Raw genomic sequence first — 17,703 nt, forward strand, 5'->3', positions numbered from 1 at the left:
GATTTCAGGTTTTCTCTCAAGTTTGTCAAATTTTACAAATTAACCTAATTTTAACTATTATGATAAAGAGGTACAATCAAATAAGTGACATAGCTTTGCAAATGAAGCTTCTCTCAAGCACTGAGTTTTCTAGAAAGAGACTTATCGGAGAGAGATCCCAGTGAGTTTCCTGGTGGTCCCCGTTGCAGAGGAGTTCAGTTCCACAGATGGAGCTGGGAGCTGCCTGGCTGGGCAGCATTTGGTCCTCCTGAACCCCTGGGTTGTCTTTCTACCCAGAGCAGATAATGGCCGGATTAGCTCACTTTGAAAACTCCCACCAGCGTTGACAACTTCTACCCTGAGCCAGACTCTAGGAACTTTGAGATGAATAAGGCGGCCCTGCCCTGTTCACAAGGATCTACCCTCAAGGAGAGAGAGTCAGACACACAGATGAAAAAGTACAGCCATAATGTTGCAGGTGGTGAGACCGAACAGGGATGCAAAGATAGGGAGAGGAGTGGTTGCTTCTGTGTGTGTGTGTGTGTATGTGTGTGTGTGTGTGTGTGTGTGTACATGTGGAGATGTGGAGCGGTCCAGAAAGGTTTCATCAAAGGCACAGTTAAAATGAATCTTGAAAGAATTCGACAGGGTGACAAAAAGAGAAAAGGCACAGCATGTGCAAAGGCCCCGAGACAGGAAACAACTCCTGAGTGTGGGGAATGGCCAGTCCTTTAGTTCGGCCTGAGGGAGAGGGAGGGGCCCTGAAGGAGGCTGCAGGGAGGCTTTGAACACCAGGCTTTATTGTTTAGGCCATGCGGAGCCTGTGAGGGTTTGGCCCAGCAGCAGTGTCATTTTAGAGAGTCCCTCAACCCACAACATCGCACTTCCTGCTGACTCGTTCTCAGCCTTTAGGCCACAACTCAAAGACCTTCTCAGGGAAGGTCGCTCCTCCCACCATTTACGCTTTGCCACATCACCTGCTTTATTTCCTTCTGGAAATGATCACAGCCTCAATTACTGTGTCTCCCTCTGCCGCCTTGAAAACTGCCAGCTTCTTGAGGGCAGACGCCATGTGGACCTTGTTCGTGGCTGTGTCTCTGGCACAGAATAGGTGCTCATAGATACTGGCTAAAGGAAGAGTCATCTCGTAGGCAGTGGGGCTGGGGAGGTGGGGCTAGGGGCCAGGTTTGGAGGCTGCTGTGGTCATCAGGAGCAAGATGTGTGTGCCTCTCAGAGGCCGGAGAGGTCAGATACGAGAAACATATCGGGTCAGCCACGGTGAGACTGGGAGGGTCAGGAGCCTGCAATTCCTGGACATCAGCATTGTTCGGGGCACTTGTAAAACACAGATTCCCCGGCCCCACCCCTGGCTCTTCTAACTCAGTGGCTGTGATGGGGCCGGGGTCTGTGTTTTTATAGGGATGGTTCCACGCCTGTCCGTGTTTGGGAACCTCTGGTCTCATCACACACGTCTCTTCCAGTCACGTTCCTCCCCACCCCCATTCCCTCTCCCGCTTTCAGGTCACACCCCTGGGGTTTCGGCCCCCCTCAGATTCTTAGCCTTGACCCCTGCCCCTGAGGCTGGTGTCTCGCTCAAGGACAAGTGCCCTGTGAACGACAGAGCCTGGGTGGGAGGGGCCATTGGAGGATTCAGAGACGCTCCGCCCTGTGCTGACTCTGGGGCTGGGACTCAGGTGTCAGGGTCCCAGCCTCAGCTCTGCCTCCGACTCGCTGTGCAACCCTATGTAAGTCAGAGGCCCTCTCTGAGCTTCAGTCCCTCCATCTGCAGATGAGAGTAGGAACAGGTGATGCTGAAGGTCTGTACCTCTGTCCCTCAGGGGATCCCCCAGGAACCCCGGGGCCAGAGAGCTGCCCCTGAGGCCCATCAGGGTGGCCCGGCAGGCTCACCTGAAGCCTCCTTCTCTTCCACAGCCTGTGAGCTGGGCTTCTACAAGTCGGCCCCCGGGGACCAGCTCTGCGCCCGCTGCCCTCCCCACAGCCACTCTGCAGCCCCTGCCGCCCAGGCCTGCCGCTGCGACCTCAGCTACTTCCGTGCAGCCCTGGACCCACCGTCTGCAGCCTGCACCCGTGAGTACCACCCCGTGGCCCCAGAACCCTCGAGACTAGGCTAGGACCCCATGCTCGGCCCCTCAAGCTCCCAGGGAGCCAGGTTTCAGCGGGCGAGGCAGGGACAGGTGGCTCTCATGGGCCAGGGGCCAGTCCGGGGATGGGGGGTGACTCTGACCCCTCAACAATGGCCTTGACCTCTCTGGGCTCCCAGCTTCTTGTCATAGGTCACCTGCCATCTCTCCAATGGAAATCTTTCCATTCCTCCCTCGGTCTCTCCTCTCTGCTCCAAAGGGCAGGACAGAACTGGACTCATGCCCTTCCCAGCACCAGGTGGCTTTGGTCATCTTCTGACCCAAGGGTCATGCCAGTGTCCTGGGGGCTGGGGTGGGCAAGCTGGGGGACTGCCTGTGCGGCAAGACGGGCATCAGAGGAGCCGCCCCCACCCCTGCCCCGCATCACTGCCATCCTTGAGAGACTGGGGGGAGCTGCTGAATTCGGGGAACTGCTTTGGGGGGGGTGTGCGTGATTGTGTGTATGGGGTGGGTGTGGCTGCTGTGTGCGCTGTGGGAGGCCTGCAGCGATTGGCTGTGTGTGTCCTTGTCGGTAGCAGTTCGGGCAGAAGGTGCACAGGGTGTGAGTGTTCAAGTGCTTGTGCCCGCGTGTGCAAAGTGTCCTTAGAGGGCTGCGTGCACACGTACCTGGAACGGACTCATGAGTCCCCGTGGAGCTTGAACGAGCCCGCTTTGTGAGCTCACCATGAGCACACCTGGCCCTGCAAGGGAGGCGCGCGCCTGGAGAGGGTGAGGCAGCAGCGCGCATGCCCCATACCTGAGGGGGCTCCGAGGGACTCCGGCGCCGCGCCTGCAGGGCTGCGTGACTGCCTTGGCATTTCTGCTGATACAGCTCCTCCGTGGCCTCCCCTCCCCTGTCCCAAAGGGGCCTCTCACTCCCACCCCCGCTGGGGAGGAGCTGCAGCCAGTTCAGCCCACGCTGTTCACCAGCCTTGGGCTCTTGTGACGGGGTGAGGGGTACTTTACTCGGTGCTGATGGGTTTTGCCCCAGAATTTACCCCAACCTGATCTCCATCTCCCCCTCCCCCAACTTCCATCACCACCCTTCCCCAGACCCCCTGCACAGGGCAGGTAAGGGCCCAGGTGTATTCACATTGCTACACACACACACACACACACACACACACACACACACACACTACACACAGATACACACACCACACCACACACACGCGTGCACGAGTAAACCCTTCTTCCCTCCCTCCCTCCCTCCCTCCCCTGTTGTGCCCAGACCTGTGCCTTTGCCCCATGTGGGACCTGCTGGGGCAGAAAGGATTGCTGAGGGGCATGGTGACTGCTCTGGGCTCCTCAGGCCAGGTGAGCCCGGCTCTAGGTCACAAACATTTGCACTCAGCTGGCTGGACTCCAGTTTCTCTCCAAATCCACAATCCAGTGCCCTCCAGTTCTAGGAATCTTAAGATTGTAAAAGACTAGGCTTTTAGTATTCCACACCCTGCAGATTCTAAGGTTCTTTATGATTCTGAGATTCTACAATTCTATTTTCTTAAGATCTAAGATTCCCAGCTTGAGATTCTGAGAGTTGGAACTCCATCGACCCTCAGGCCCTCCTGGTTCAAATCCCCACGCCCAGGATCCTACCCCAACTCCCAGCCCCCAGCCCTGTCCCTCTCTCCAGTGTCCTTGTGCTGCCCAGACTGGGGCTCCCATCCTGGGCAGTGGGGAGGGGTCACTCGGCACATGGGGCTCTGCTTTTCTCCACCACAGTGTTCAGTGTCATTGACATTAAATCCAGCCAGGGGGTTAAGGAGTGGGGTGGGGGATGCAGATGACTGGGACATCTCACACCCAGGGTAGCTGCTATGTGCAAACTCTGCCCAGCTCTGGACGAAAAGCTTGTGAAGCACAAACCCCAGGATCCGGGTGGTGCTACGTGGGGTGGGGGAAGGGTGGCTTCTGTGCCCAGACCCTGACTGTGCTCCCAATCTGATGGCAGAGACACTGCCTCTGCCCCAGGGGAGCTTCCAGAGGATGGGGTAGGTGTGCCCTTACCCTTAGGGAGCCCCAAGTATCATGGGGGAACCACAGCCCTTCCCTGACCTGATGGGGGAGACTAGACCGGCCCAAATACATGCCCTCCACGCCCACCTGTCATTCTCTGCTTTCCAGGCCCCCCCTCGGCACCAGTGAATCTGATCTCCAGCGTGAATGGGACTTCTGTGACCCTGGAGTGGGCCCCTCCACTGGACCGGGGCGGCCGCAGTGACATCACCTACAATGCCGTGTGCCGCCGCTGCCCCTGGGCCTTGGGCCACTGCGAGACGTGCGGGGGCAGCACCCGCTTCGTGCCCCAGCAGACCAGCCTGGTGCAGGCCAGCCTGCTGGTGGCCAACCTGCTGGCCCACATGAACTACTCCTTCTGGATCGAGGCCGTCAACGGTGTGTCCGACCTGAGCCCAGAGCCCCGCCGGGCTGCCGTCGTCAACATCACCACGAACCAGGCAGGTAGGCGGAGACGCCCGTCCCCAGCTCCCGGACCCTTCGTCCTCCCTGGCATCCGAGCACTGCGCAGACTCGCTGTGGCGTTTGGGCAAGTGCCTGCCTCTCTGGGCTCCGCCTTCCTCACCAGGACTCTGAGCTACAGGCTTTGCGGCCTTAGAAAAGTAAAACATGTTCTATGAGTGGAAGGAAACCAAAAAGCACAGAGGCAGGCTAGCATGACCATCCCAGGCCTGGGTTCTAGAATTTTCCCTCTCTGCCTCTGTCTCCTCCCTGTTGTGATAGGAGTAATCGTACCTGCTCTGTTACTGAGGCTTAAATGAAGGAACTGAAAATGCTTAGCCCGGTACCTGGCCCACGGTACGTGCTCAATAAATGTCATTAAAATATCAAATCACTCTGACTATCATTGTCCAGAACAGCTGCCACTGCTGCCCCTGGGATGGATTTGCTCAGACTGGTCTGGACGACAACCACTTACCTCTCTGTTTCTAGCCAGTTGTTGGACTGAAGTTAGCCCCTTTCTTTCCAAATTCTGGTGCGTCCTGCCTGTCGAGTGGCAGCCTGACCCAAGGGCCGCCTGTGGCAGCTTCCCTGTTAACAGCGCCCCTGGCACGTGCCCTGTGGCTCCCCACCCCCGTCTCCTCCCAACACCACGCAGGCCTGGCTCAGTGACTCCATTCCCACCGTATCACAGAGGAGGAACTGAGGCCCGGAGCCAGCCAGGGTCACCACATAGAAGCGGCAGGTCAGGATTCGAACCCAGGTCTGCCTCACTCCCAAGTGAAATAGGCTTCCCAACCCTGAACCCAGGGCACCCCCTCCCTGACGCCAGGGCTTCATCCTCCCAAGAGACCCTCATTCCTCTGGGACCTGTGGAGCACCTGTGAGATGCCAAGCTCTCTGCTCAGTGCTAGCGACGCAATGAGGAGTAGGCCCTTGTGCGTGGTGCCAGGCCCCGCGCCTGCCCACGTGTCACTGGGGTGGCCGAGACAGGTGTCCGGCTGGTCAGGGGTGGAGGGCGGAGCAGAGAACCTTCGGCACTCACACTGCTCCGTGTGCTCCATCATTAAAAAGAACAGCCTCGGGCTTCCCTGGTGGCGCAGTGGTTGAGAGTCCGCCTGCCGATGCAGGGGACGCGGGTTCGTGCCCCGGTCCGGGAAGATCCCACATGCCGCGGAGCGGCTGGGCCCGTGAGCCATGGCCACTGAGCCTGCACGTCCGGGGCCTGTGCTCTGCAGCGGGAGAGGCCACAACAGTGAGAGGCCCGCGTACCGCAAAAAAAAAAAAAAAAGAACAGCCTCCCGTGAGCCCGCACACCCTTCCAGCCACGAGACTCCTTCTCTTACATGGAAGCTTCCTTAAAGAGCTGGCTTGCTCACACATCTGCGTCCTCTCCTCTGTGGGCCTCTTCGGGCACCTCCAATCAGGCGCCTTTGCCCACCTATCCCGAGAAATTCAGTTTGCAGTGGGCACTCCACCTTCCCACCCCCCGCTCTTCTTTACTCCTTCTTGGAGTACTTTTCTCTTGCCTTCCATGCCCAGCCCACCCCCCACTTTCCATCCAGCTCTCCGGCCTGTCCTTCTCCATCTCCACCAGCCCCTTCTCTCTGCACAAATTCCCAAAAGCTGGAGGACCCCAGGCACATCCGGACCCTCCTCTCTTTCCTACTTACCCAGCTCCATCTTGCCAGAGTGACATTATCAGGGCCCACGGCTTTGAATTCCACCTTCGTGCTGATGTCCCCCAAGTGTGTCACCAGCACAGGCCTCTCCCCTGAGGTCCAGCTGCCCACTCCCATCTCCACTCGATGTGTTTCAGACACACAGCACCCCCAAACCAGCCCCTTCCCCAGGCCCCCATCTCAGGACGTGGCACCGCTGTTCGTGGGGTTACTTGAGCCCCAAACCCAGCCGTCATCCTTGGCTATCCCCCCATCGTGCCTCATCCACCCACCAGCCAGTCCCACTGGGTCTCCCTTCAGCGTGACCCCCTCCACACTCCGACCCCTCCACCCCGTACACACACATGCCATCGGTCCTAGTCAGCTCAGGCTGCCATAACACATACCATAGGCCGGGGCTTAAAGCACAGACGTTTACAGCTCACGGCTCTGGAGGCCGGAAGTCCAAGGTCAAGGTGCCGGCCAATTTGGTTCCTGGTGAGAACCCTCTTCCTGGCTTGCAGACGGCTGCCTTCTCACTGTGTCCTCACATGGCAGAGAGAGAGAAGGAAAGAGAGAAAGAACTCTCTGGTGTCTCTTCTTAGAAAGGCATCAGTGCCCCCATCTAAACCTCATTATCTCCTTAAGGCTCCATCTCCAAATACTAACGTGTTGGGGGTTAGGGCTTCAGTAGACGAATTTTGGGGGGGGGCACAATTCAGTCTATCTCATGTTGCCTGGACAACCCTGCACCATGATTCAGGGGACCCATCAGACCCTCCCCTGCCCACCTCCCCAGCCGCACCCCATCCACTGTCACCAGGCTCTCTCCCTTCCAGCCACACTGGCCTCGGGTCCTCATCCTTGGACACACCAAGCCCTTCCCTGCCCTGGGCCTTGGCCTTACCTCTCGGTCGGAATGACGTGCTCCTCCCCATGACGTTCCCCTCGCTGCCTCCTTCAGTCCTCGGTTAGCTGTCCCCCCGCCTCTGGGAGGCCCACCCGGACCACCTCAGCTGAAATGGCCCCGTTCCCTCCTGGGCTCCTGCAGACGTAAGGTCCTCTCCATCACGGCACCCTCTTCATGTCTTCCATGCACCTAGCATACCTGTAATTATGCATTGATTTATTTTCTTATTAACTCTGTCTCTCTTAACTAGACCATAAGCTCCTTGAGGGCTGTCTTGGGCACTGCAGTATCCCCAGGTCCTAGCCCACTGCCCAGCACGTGGGAGTCATTCAGGAAATTCTAGGGGGATGATGCAGTGGACACCTACAGCTCTGGGCTGGGGGCCTGGGGCAGACAGCAGCCCTGAGCAAATGCGGGAGGTCTGTCCTCAGAGACCACTTGCCCCTCCCCCTCCCCGTGCCTCCCCGTAGCCTCTTCTCTACAACCCCCTCCTCCCTGGAGCCCTCTCTGGTGCTCCGCCCTGTTTCCATCCCACCTCTGAGCCCCAGTCTCCCTCTGTGTCTGCCCCACTCACACAGCACCTCTTGCCTTGCAAATTGTTTGGTTTTTAAGAGGCACCCATGTGTTCTAGCACTGGTGTCTGTCCCACACGTACAGTGGTCTTCTCTGAGCCTCACCTCCGCCTGGCAGCTGGTGCCCAGCAGCTTCACTTTCTGGGTGGAGAAACTGCCCAGAGGTAGTCATGGGCCCAGCCAACAAGAGACAGGCCAGGTTGTGAAGCCAGACCTGATTCCCAGGCTGGTGGGGTCTCCCCTGTACCACACCTTCCAACTTAACTGTGGAGTTGCTTCTTAATTTTTCATGTCAGCGTCATCCAGCAACATTTATTGGGCATCTACTATGTGCAATCCCTGCCTCGGGGAGCTCCCACGTGTGCCAGAGAGATGAGATGCCCAGTTATGAGGCCAGAGCTGGCCACATGGGGCAGGTCGGGGGCACAGGAGGAGTAGGGCAGAGTCGGAACTCGGGTGAGCTGAGGGGAGGGCTGCAGCTGGAGGGGTCAGGGAGGACGGGGTTGCAACTCTGAGGGCAGTCCCTTCGGTTTGGCTGTGGCTGGGTCGACATCCGACCCTTCCCAACAGACTCACCTCAGGGGTGATTGCACTGAGCACAGGAGTCGGGGAGGGAATGGGTGGGGGACGGAATGAGCAAGGGGGCGAAAGGGTGACCTAGTGTGACTTCGAGAATACTTGAGCTCACATGGGCCTCAGGCTCAGCTCATGTCCCTCCAAACCCAGGCAGTGAGGGCATTGGTTCCCTTGATTCTTCCCCTCCCTTCTCCTTTTCTTCCTCCCTCCTCAGTGCTCCTGAGAGCATGCTCCACATCAGGCCCCGGGCGGGGGTGGGTGACGCGGAGACAGAGACATCAGGTGATGGGGCCTCAGGGTCGACAAGTGCGGCTGCTTGATGGGGCTGGCGGGGGTCCAGCATGCTTCCAGTGGATGGGCTTGGCCAGAGAGGAGGAGGGGACAGTGGAAGTTGCGAGGTCAGGCCTCATCTGGGTCGAGCCAACCCCGGCATCCCAGTTGGGAGCCAGGCTGTGCCAACCCCAGATAACTGACCAGGGTGGCAGCCAATGATTTGCCAGGAGGAGCAGAGGGTACTGGCTCTCCTGGGGCGGTGGCAGGACAGTTAGCAAGGTGAGTGTGGCCCAAGCCAGCATCCCTGGGTGGGGCCTGAGGAAGGGGCAGACAGAGGCCCTTCCCCATCATCACCCATCCACCCATCTGACCTGACCGAGCTCCCTTCCCTCCCCCTGCCCCAGCCCCGTCCCAGGTGGTGGTGATCCGCCAGGAGCGGGCCGGGCAGACCAGCGTCTCGCTGCTGTGGCAGGAGCCAGAGCAGCCCAATGGCATCATCCTGGAGTACGAGATCAAGTACTACGAGAAGGTACCCACGGGGAAGGGAGAAAGAGGGAGGCCACCAGGCCAGGGACCCTTGGCTGACCACCCCTCCCACGGGCAGGACAAGGAGATGCAGAGCTACTCCACCCTCAAAGCTGTCACCACCAGGGCCACCGTCTCGGGCCTCAAGCCGGGCACCCGCTACGTGTTCCAGGTCCGAGCCCGCACCTCGGCTGGCTGCGGCCGCTTCAGCCAGGCCATGGAGGTGGAGACCGGGAAACCCCGTGAGTGCAGGGATGGGGGAGGGCGAGGGAGCTGGGCCAGGCGCCAGGGCCAGGGCCAGGGTCATGGTGGTCAGAGGAGGGGAACGAGTGCATGCTGAGCTGGTGCGTGGGCCAAATCAGCATTTTGACAGGTGAAAAGACAGGCTCAGAGAAGGAAAGTTACACGCCCGAGGTGACAGAGCTCGTAACAGCCCATCAAATGCAGGCTTTCCCCGAGCATCAGCGTGACTTGCAGGCATCATGGTGCCCTTTGCTAGCAGGACTACCTTATAATCGTCCCAGAGACCCTCTAGTGAGTTGGCAATATCCACATCCCCATTTTACAGGTGAGGAAAATGAGGGTCAGAGCAGTAAAGCGATTTGCCCAAGGTTACCCAGCAGAGCAAGACTTGAACCTGGTCAGCTTGGGGACAAACTCTGTGCCCTTCCCCAGTATCATCCTGCCCTGCACCCCCCGCCTCCAGAACAGCGGTTCCCACAGTGTAGTCCAGGACCAGCAGCAGCTGCAGCCCCTGGGAGCTATCAGAAATGCTGATTCTCAGGCCCCACCCCAGACCTTCGGAAGCAGAAACCCTGGCGCTGGGGGCCCAGAAATTTTGGTTTGATCATACCTTCAGGGTGATTCTGAGGCACATTCAAGCTTGGGAACCCCCTGCCCCCATCTCCAGCCCGTTGGGGTCTTCTCCTATACTCAGCACCCTCCAGGGGGGCAGTGCTAAGACAGATGGTTCAAGGCTGAGTTGATGACCTTCCTCAACCTGGCACCCCCTTGGCACTTGTGTGTCTCAAGTGCTCTTAGGTCTGATACCATGATGAGACCGCCCAGGTAGGAATCCTGCCCGGCTCCATCCCATTTGCTGTGTGTCCTTGAGTAAGTTCCTTGAGTTCTCTGGGCCTCGGTTTTCTCATCTGACAACTAACGATAATACTGGCTTATCCCTGGAAGGGATGGGGGTTACTGACTGTGCAGCTCTCAGTATATTCAGCTTTGTCACTGTTACAGTAACGGGCAGGACAGGCATTTCTGGACTCATGCTACAGGTGAGAAAGCTAAGGCTCAGAGAAGTCTAGTGACTCTGCCCAGGTTACACAGTCCCAGGAAGTGGTGGCACCAGGTTGCAAAGCAGGATATTGAAGGGGAGACTTGTAGAGGGGAGGGTGGGGCAGAGGAGGGTGCGGCCTGCGCCCCAGCTCTGGGCTGGCTCACAGCCAAGGAGGCTGCCGCCGGGCCCCGAGAAGGCCACCAGACCTCTGGCCCTGAGGCCAGGGCTGAGTGGCTGGCCCCCCAGCCTGCTCTCCCCCCACAGGTCCCCGCTACGACACCCGGACCATCGTCTGGATCTGCCTGACACTCATCACTGGCCTGGTCCTGCTTCTTCTCCTGGTCATCTGCAAGAAGAGGTGGGTGGTCCTGGCCCCCGGCCACCCCACCCCCCTCCCCTGGAGCACTGTGTCTCCTGCCTGTCCCCAGCCCTGCTGAGCCAGTGATCCCCTGTGCCTGGGCTCACTGACAGATATACCTGTTCTTCCTTCCTCCTTCTTGGGACGCTTTTCTCTTGCCTTCCATGTCCGGCTCACCCCCCACTTTCCATCCACCTGTCTGGCCTGTCTTCCATCTCCTCCAGCCCCTTCTCTGCACAACTTCCTGAAAGCAGGAGGGCCCCAGGCTGGCCTGGGACCCTTTCCTCTTTCCTACTTACCCAGCTCCAGCTCTCCTGAGTAACCTTATCAGGGCCCACGGCTTTGAATTCTACCTTCACGCTGACATTCCCCAAGTGTGCCACCAGCACAGGCCTTCCTCCTGAGGTCCAGCTGCCCACTCCCATCTCCACTCGGATGTGTTTCAGACACACAGAACCCTTAAACCAGCCCACCAACTAAGTAGGTGTCAGAACTGGGACAGGACCCAGGTCTGTTAAAATTAAAGACCGTGCCCTTAGTTACTCTCCCCCTCCCACTCTGTTCCAGAGGGAGGTGGTGCGGGCTTAGGGTCCCACTCAGCGAGAATTGGAAAGATCGTCCATAGATGGAGAAACTGAGATCCAGGGAAGGGAAGGAGCTTGCCAAGGTCACACGGCGGCGTTGGCATCAGAAGCCTCATCTCCCAGCCCCTCTACCAGGGGTGCTTTCGTGTAAAATTGAGCTAATAATGCCATAGACTTTGCTGTGAGGGCCAAGTGGACTTGATTTTGTAAATTATATGGTGTTTATAAATGTCACAGTTCAGCTGGGTTGAGAGCCTGAGGTTGGGACTGCCCCCCTGCAGGGGCAGGGACCGGGGTGGCAGAAACTGACCTGAAAGGGGAAGGGGGGTAGAAGGGAGGAGTTTGGACGTGTCCCTGAACGGGGTCAGGCCTGAAACCAGGGACAGTCCACCCTCCACAGGCACTGCGGCTACAGCAAGGCCTTCCAGCACTCGGACGAGGAGAAGATGCAGTATCAGAACGGGCAGGGTGAGTGCAGGGCCCAGGGATCCGAATGCAAAAGCGGAGGTCACAGTAGGACCCAGTGCTGGTCTGGGGGTGGCGCAGGTGGGAAGGGGAAAGGCGCCCACAGAAAAGACTAGAGCCCCAGAGAGAGACAGCAGGCTGTCACAGAGACCTGAAACCCCAGAGGTGCAGTGCTGTGCAACTTGCCTGGGTTTGAAGAGGATGCTACAGACCCTCTCTCTCCCCAGGGAAATGCACAGATATTGGCATTCATGCACAATTTCACATACACCTTTGGGGGGTCATATACTCTTGGATAAGAACCCCTACTACAAAGAACTTTTTCAGGACCCTGCAGAAACCTCAGAAAACAGGGCAAATATAGGGATGCCTACCTCAATGCCCCACTTCTTTGCCCACGGCAGAATCAATCATGGTACTGATTCCCATGGAGCCTGAATACGGTCTCAGAATCCTTCTTAACACAGTCTTCTAGAGACCCGCTTTCCATCAGTCTGAGTTGGCACTGTGATGTGACCTTTTTTGGTCACATTCCTACCCTAGGACAATTGAGAAAGGTCTTAAGGACCCTAAAAGTAACCCCAGAAAAATGACAGACAGGCTCACAACTCACGAGAAATCCCAAAGTCCCCTAGAGAGCTCAGATCTACTCCACAGAGACCATGCTTACACTTGGCAAGCACTTATTGGGCACCTGTTTGCCACCACATCCTGGGATTCCCGGAGACACTTCTCACCCCACCACCAGTCCCGTCCCAGGCCCAGGGAATGCTGGGAGAGAATGTCCTCATGGAGCCCACCGATGGCCCTTCTCTCCTGGCCCCTCAGCGCCTCCACCCGTCTTCCTGCCCCTGCACCACCCTCCGGGGAAGATCCCAGAGCCCCAGTTCTATGCAGAACCCCACACCTACGAGGAGCCGGGCCGGGTGGGCCGCGGTTTCACCCGCGAGATCGAGGCCTCTAGAATCCACATTGAGAAGATCATTGGCTCCGGTGAGCTTCAGGGATTGTGAGTGTGGGGACATCACAGGGGGTGCCCAGGGGAGGGACACCCAGTGCAGAGGGACGGGGGAACCAAGATGCCCGGCATGGCCAGACACTCGGGTGTGTGGGGCTGGGAGAGTGCAGAGTCTGGGGTGAGGGGAGGAAGGTCCCACCGCCCACCCCCTGCCTGCCCCACCTGGGTTCACAGGAGAGTCCGGGGAAGTCTGCTACGGGCATCTGCAGGTGCCGGGACAGCGGGACATGCCCGTGGCCATCAAGGCCCTCAAAGCCGGCTACACGGAGAGACAGCGGCGGGACTTTCTGAGTGAGGCATCCATCATGGGTCAGTTTGACCACCCCAATATCATCCGCCTTGAAGGTGTCGTCACCCGTGGTAGGTGCCAGGCGACAGCAGCCTCACCCTGCAGGGCCCCTCCTGCTGCGGTCAGGGCTCTAGGTGCATCCCCAGACCACCCTGCCCTGCCCCATCCCCCTGGCTCAGGTCCCCAGATGACTTGGCATGGAAGGGGGCCCAGAGCCTGGAACCCCAGTGGAAACCCTACGTTCCCCGGGGCCCTGGGTGCTGGCCCAGCTCCTGGCAGCTCATAGCGGGGACGGGGGGGCATGTTCCTGATCCCCCCACCAAGTGCCACCTCCTCCCCGGCGCCCTCCCCAGGCCAGCTGGCAATGATCGTGACCGAGTACATGGAGAACGGCTCTCTGGACACCTTCCTAAGGGTGCGTGCCCCGCCGCTCCTTTCACCTGGGCCAGGGGAGGGACGTTCAGTCTGAGTGGTGGGAGATAATGTGAGACCTCCAGATACCCCCTCCTCCCCAGAGCTTGGACCTAACAGACCTGGGGAAGGGCGAGCCAGGTGTGGGGAGGGGTCTTAAGGGTCAGCCCATCAAACTGCCTTTCAGCACCCCCATCACGTGGAAGTCCCTCTGCTGCATGGATCCTGCTGCCCTGTCCTGCACACAGGCTAAGAGGGGTGCCTCCGTGGGCACCCAGGGCCCCAGTCAGCTGGGAGGCATGGCGGGTGGTGGTGGAAATCCCTAGATGCCCAGCCCTCGCCGTGCCGTTTATCTGCTGGGTGCTCTTAGGCACAGGACGAAACCTCTCTGGGCCTCCATTTCTCCTTCTGCAAAGTGGATGACCAGTCACTGCCACTCTACCTACCTCTCAGGGTTGCTCTGAGTGTAAATGAGACGTGAGAACAAACCTTAAACAGCAATATGCTTCCTAAGCAGTGAGGCACTTTGTAAACTGCAAAGAGCCTTCCTGAAGCCCAAGCCACGTCCCCCTGCAGACTCACGATGGGCAGTTCACCATCATGCAGCTGGTGGGCATGCTCAGAGGAGTGGGCGCCGGCATGCGCTACCTCTCGGACCTGGGCTATGTCCACCGCGACCTGGCTGCCCGCAACGTCCTGGTCGATGGCAACCTGGTCTGCAAGGTGTCTGACTTCGGGCTCTCGCGGGTGCTGGAGGATGACCCCGACGCCGCCTACACCACCACAGTGCGTAGCCCGCACCCCCTTTCCAGCAGGCCCTGGGATGGAGCCCCCCACGTGTCGTTAGGGAAGTTGGATGTTTCAGGGTTGCCTTCAACCTGGGGCGAGTCCTACCTCTTCTGTGCACCTCAGTTTGTACCAAAGCTTTCCCACCTCTGCTCCGTCACTAACTGGCTTGCGGAGATACCAGGGCCGGTCCCCCCATCACTCACTCACTAGGATTTCTGGGGAGAGTTGGCATCTCTCTGAATCGCCTCCACTCCACGTCTGTCTCTAACGTTTGACTAAAAACCAGCATTTTCAAAATGTGTTCTGGGGGGATTTGGGCTTCTCTAGCAGTGCTTTAAGGGGCTGCCTTAAGGGTGGAGGGCCTCCACCCCTGCCTCTGTCAGGACCTTCCCTTAGGATCTCGCCCACTGAGCCTCCAAATAAGGTTTCACTTAGAGAAAGGATTTTGTGACCAAAAACAACCCTCCAGGGGAGCTGGAAAATTACTAGACCACGTTCTCTGAGCTTCATCACATGTTCAGACATCAACCTGTTGACTGATACTTACTGAGCATCTCCTGGGTGCCAGGCCCTCCACCCACTGTCTTTTGTTCAGTCTCCACACCAGCTCCATGTGCAGGTCTCCCCCATCAGAACAGGTGCTCTTGGAAGGTGGAGGCCATGTCTCTCCAGCCAGCCTTCGAGTTTCCCAGCCCAGACCCCTGCCTTCAGCTCCCTGATGAGCTGGGGAGAAGCTCTCAACACTCGTGTGTCCGTCGCAGGGAGGGAAGATCCCGATCCGCTGGACGGCCCCTGAGGCCATCGCCTTCCGGACCTTCTCCTCGGCCAGCGACGTGTGGAGTTTTGGGGTGGTCATGTGGGAGGTGCTTGCCTACGGGGAGCGGCCCTACTGGAACATGACCAACCGGGACGTGAGTGCCGGAGCCTGGCTGGGCAGAGGTGGCCGGGGCCTCGGAGGGAAGGGCCGCTCCAGCCCATCGCCATGTTCCCCCCACAGGTCATCAGCTCCGTGGAGGAGGGGTACCGCTTGCCCGCGCCCATGGGCTGCCCCCGCGCCCTGCACCAGCTCATGCTTGACTGCTGGCACAAGGACCGGGCCCAGCGGCCTCGCTTCTCCCAGATCGTCAGCGTCCTGGACACGCTGATCCGCAGCCCTGAGAGTCTCAGGGCCACGGCCACTGTCAACAGGTGCCTGGCGCCCACCCCAGCCCCGCCCACCCCAGCCCCGCCCACCCCAGCTGCCCTCCCCGCTTGCCCTAGACAAGGCCCAGACTTAGTCCAGGCCTTGGGATGGCTCTGCCCTGACCCCTGGACCAGACCCAGACTGGGCCTCTGACCCCCGTTCAGAGCTCTACTTCCAAGCCTGCGGTCTAACCCTTCAGACCCTCCTTGCCACTGCCGAGCCTAGATGGAGGCTGAGTGGCTGGCGCCAGTGTCTCCAGGCAGACCACTTACCAAGGGCCCCTGTGCCTCAGGTGCCCGCCCCCCGCCTTTGCCCGGAGCTGCTTTGACCTCCGCGGGGGCGGGGGTGGCGGCGGGGGCCTCACCGTGGGGGACTGGCTGGACTCCATCCGTATGGGCCGCTACCGGGACCACTTCGCTGCTGGGGGTTACTCCTCTCTGGGCATGGTGCTACGTATGAATGCTCAGTAAGTGGTGGGCCCCTGGGGACGGGAGCAGGGGCAGAGACCAGAGGTGGAGCCGCTGAGGATGGCAGCTCCAGGGATGGGTATGTCCCCGTCTCCACAGCTCCCAGACTTCCAGGTCAGCACCGCCTTCCTTTACAGGGATGTGCGTGCCCTGGGCATCACCCTCATGGGCCACCAGAAGAAGATCCTGGGCAGCATCCAGACCATGAGGGCCCAGCTGACCAGCACCCAGGGGCCCCACCGGCACCTCTGACCAAACCGAGCCAGCCCTGGGTCATGCCAGCCGTCAGAGGACTCGCAGGGTTGGCCATCCCAGGCCTCTGTCCCTCCTCATTGGCTGCCTTCCCCTCAGGTGCCAGGGAGGCCGAGGACTCCACCACAAGACCTGGAGTTATCTGGGGTCAGGCCACCTGGGAAGGGACCTTTTGTGCCCAGGAGGGAGGGGACACCTGCCCCCAGGGCAGAGGGCCTTCTCTTTCCCAGAGGCCGGGGCCCCAATGCCACTGAGCCCAACAGCAATGTCGCTCACCTGCCTCTGTGTGTGTGCGCGTGTGCGTGAGGGTGCCTGTGTGCACGCACTCGCATGCTGTAGGGGTGTGTTCTCACGAGGTCACAGGAGCCCTTGTGAACACGTGTCCACCCATGAGGTCCCCCATGGATGTGTGCCAGTTATGGTGAGTGTGCTTATTCGTTAATGCTGGGGGCACGTGTGTGTGACTGTGGATGGCATGTCATGAATGAGGATGCGTGTCACAGCGTGAGGACGCGTGAGCAGGGAGCTCAGTGTGACACTGCCCATCAGCTGTGGGCCCAGGTCTCAGCACCCACAGGGACTGGGGAGAAGCTCACCCCCCTCCCCCAAGCCTGGAGGCTGGAGCCAGGGGCTACTTCCAAACCACACCAGCACCAGGCCCACCCTTGTCTCCGCCCAGGTGAGCCCACCCCCGGCTCTATCTCAGGTCTGAGCCCTCCCTCTAGCTGGTGGGGGGCCACCTGCATCCTCCACCTGGCTCCCACCACTGCTTCAACAGGAAAACAGGGTTCCCGGCCAGCCCCTCTGGCCACCTTCTGTGTGGGCATCAACACAGGGTACGTGAGATGCCCTCAGCTGAACTTGGCTACCTGGCCAGGGGCCAGGGGCCACCAACTTCCTTCTAGTCTCTGATGCCCCTGCACAGCCTAGGGCTCGTCACTTGCAAGTCCCTCTGCCAACCTCGCTGCTCAGCCCTGGCCTGCCCCCCAGACCCACACCTAGGAACAAGGACCATAACATCCTGGTTTTTCAGCCCCAAGTCCACCCCTCCTGCACCTTCCGGGCAGACCAAGGGAGTGTGCCTTGTCCAAGGTCACATGGCAGCGAAGTTTCAGAGCTGAGCCTCCTCCCGGGGCTTTTTCCCCACGTCCTCCCGCACAGAGGAGGAAGTCGCCCCCCACTCAGAGTTGACCCTCCCTCTAACGGCCCACCAGGGTATGTAAATATCTTTTTCTACCATGTCAGAATATTTTTTCCTCACTCCTGACAATGCAAAAATGGTCTTCAAAGCACATAAGAAGCACCCAGGGTGAGAAAGCCCCATCCCAGGGGAAGCTGGCGGGGGCCCAAGGAACCCCACTGGGCAGGATGCCGGGTTACCCCTGCCGGCCCCGAGGGAGGGGCAAGCTCAGCCCCGCCCCCTGCCCAGCCCTCCCAGTAGCCAGCACAGCTGTTCCACGGAGACACCAGCACTGAGCCCCCTCTCCCTCCTGCAATAATTCGGG

General features: G+C 59.4%; 1 protein-coding gene across 1 annotated transcript in view; it reads left to right on the forward strand.

The window, feature by feature from the left end:
• Positions 1 to 16,198, forward strand: part of EPHA8 (EPH receptor A8) — a 34,083-nt gene extending 17,885 nt beyond the window's left edge. Inside the window, exons 4-17 of the mRNA XM_065881522.1 lie at positions 1,912 to 2,067; positions 4,248 to 4,583; positions 8,977 to 9,101; positions 9,177 to 9,339; positions 10,647 to 10,740; positions 11,725 to 11,792; positions 12,618 to 12,782; positions 12,982 to 13,167; positions 13,450 to 13,511; positions 14,084 to 14,293; positions 15,058 to 15,207; positions 15,294 to 15,484; positions 15,772 to 15,945; positions 16,084 to 16,198. Coding sequence (XP_065737594.1) covers positions 1,912 to 2,067; positions 4,248 to 4,583; positions 8,977 to 9,101; positions 9,177 to 9,339; positions 10,647 to 10,740; positions 11,725 to 11,792; positions 12,618 to 12,782; positions 12,982 to 13,167; positions 13,450 to 13,511; positions 14,084 to 14,293; positions 15,058 to 15,207; positions 15,294 to 15,484; positions 15,772 to 15,945; positions 16,084 to 16,198 — 2,195 coding nt within the window. The remainder of the gene's footprint in view (positions 1 to 1,911; positions 2,068 to 4,247; positions 4,584 to 8,976; positions 9,102 to 9,176; positions 9,340 to 10,646; positions 10,741 to 11,724; positions 11,793 to 12,617; positions 12,783 to 12,981; positions 13,168 to 13,449; positions 13,512 to 14,083; positions 14,294 to 15,057; positions 15,208 to 15,293; positions 15,485 to 15,771; positions 15,946 to 16,083) is intronic.
• The last annotated feature ends 1,505 nt before the right edge of the window (positions 16,199 to 17,703 follow it).

The sequence above is a fragment of the Phocoena phocoena genome, chromosome 1, assembly GCF_963924675.1.
Source record: "Phocoena phocoena chromosome 1, mPhoPho1.1, whole genome shotgun sequence".
NCBI classification, from domain to species: Eukaryota; Metazoa; Chordata; class Mammalia; order Artiodactyla; family Phocoenidae; genus Phocoena; species Phocoena phocoena.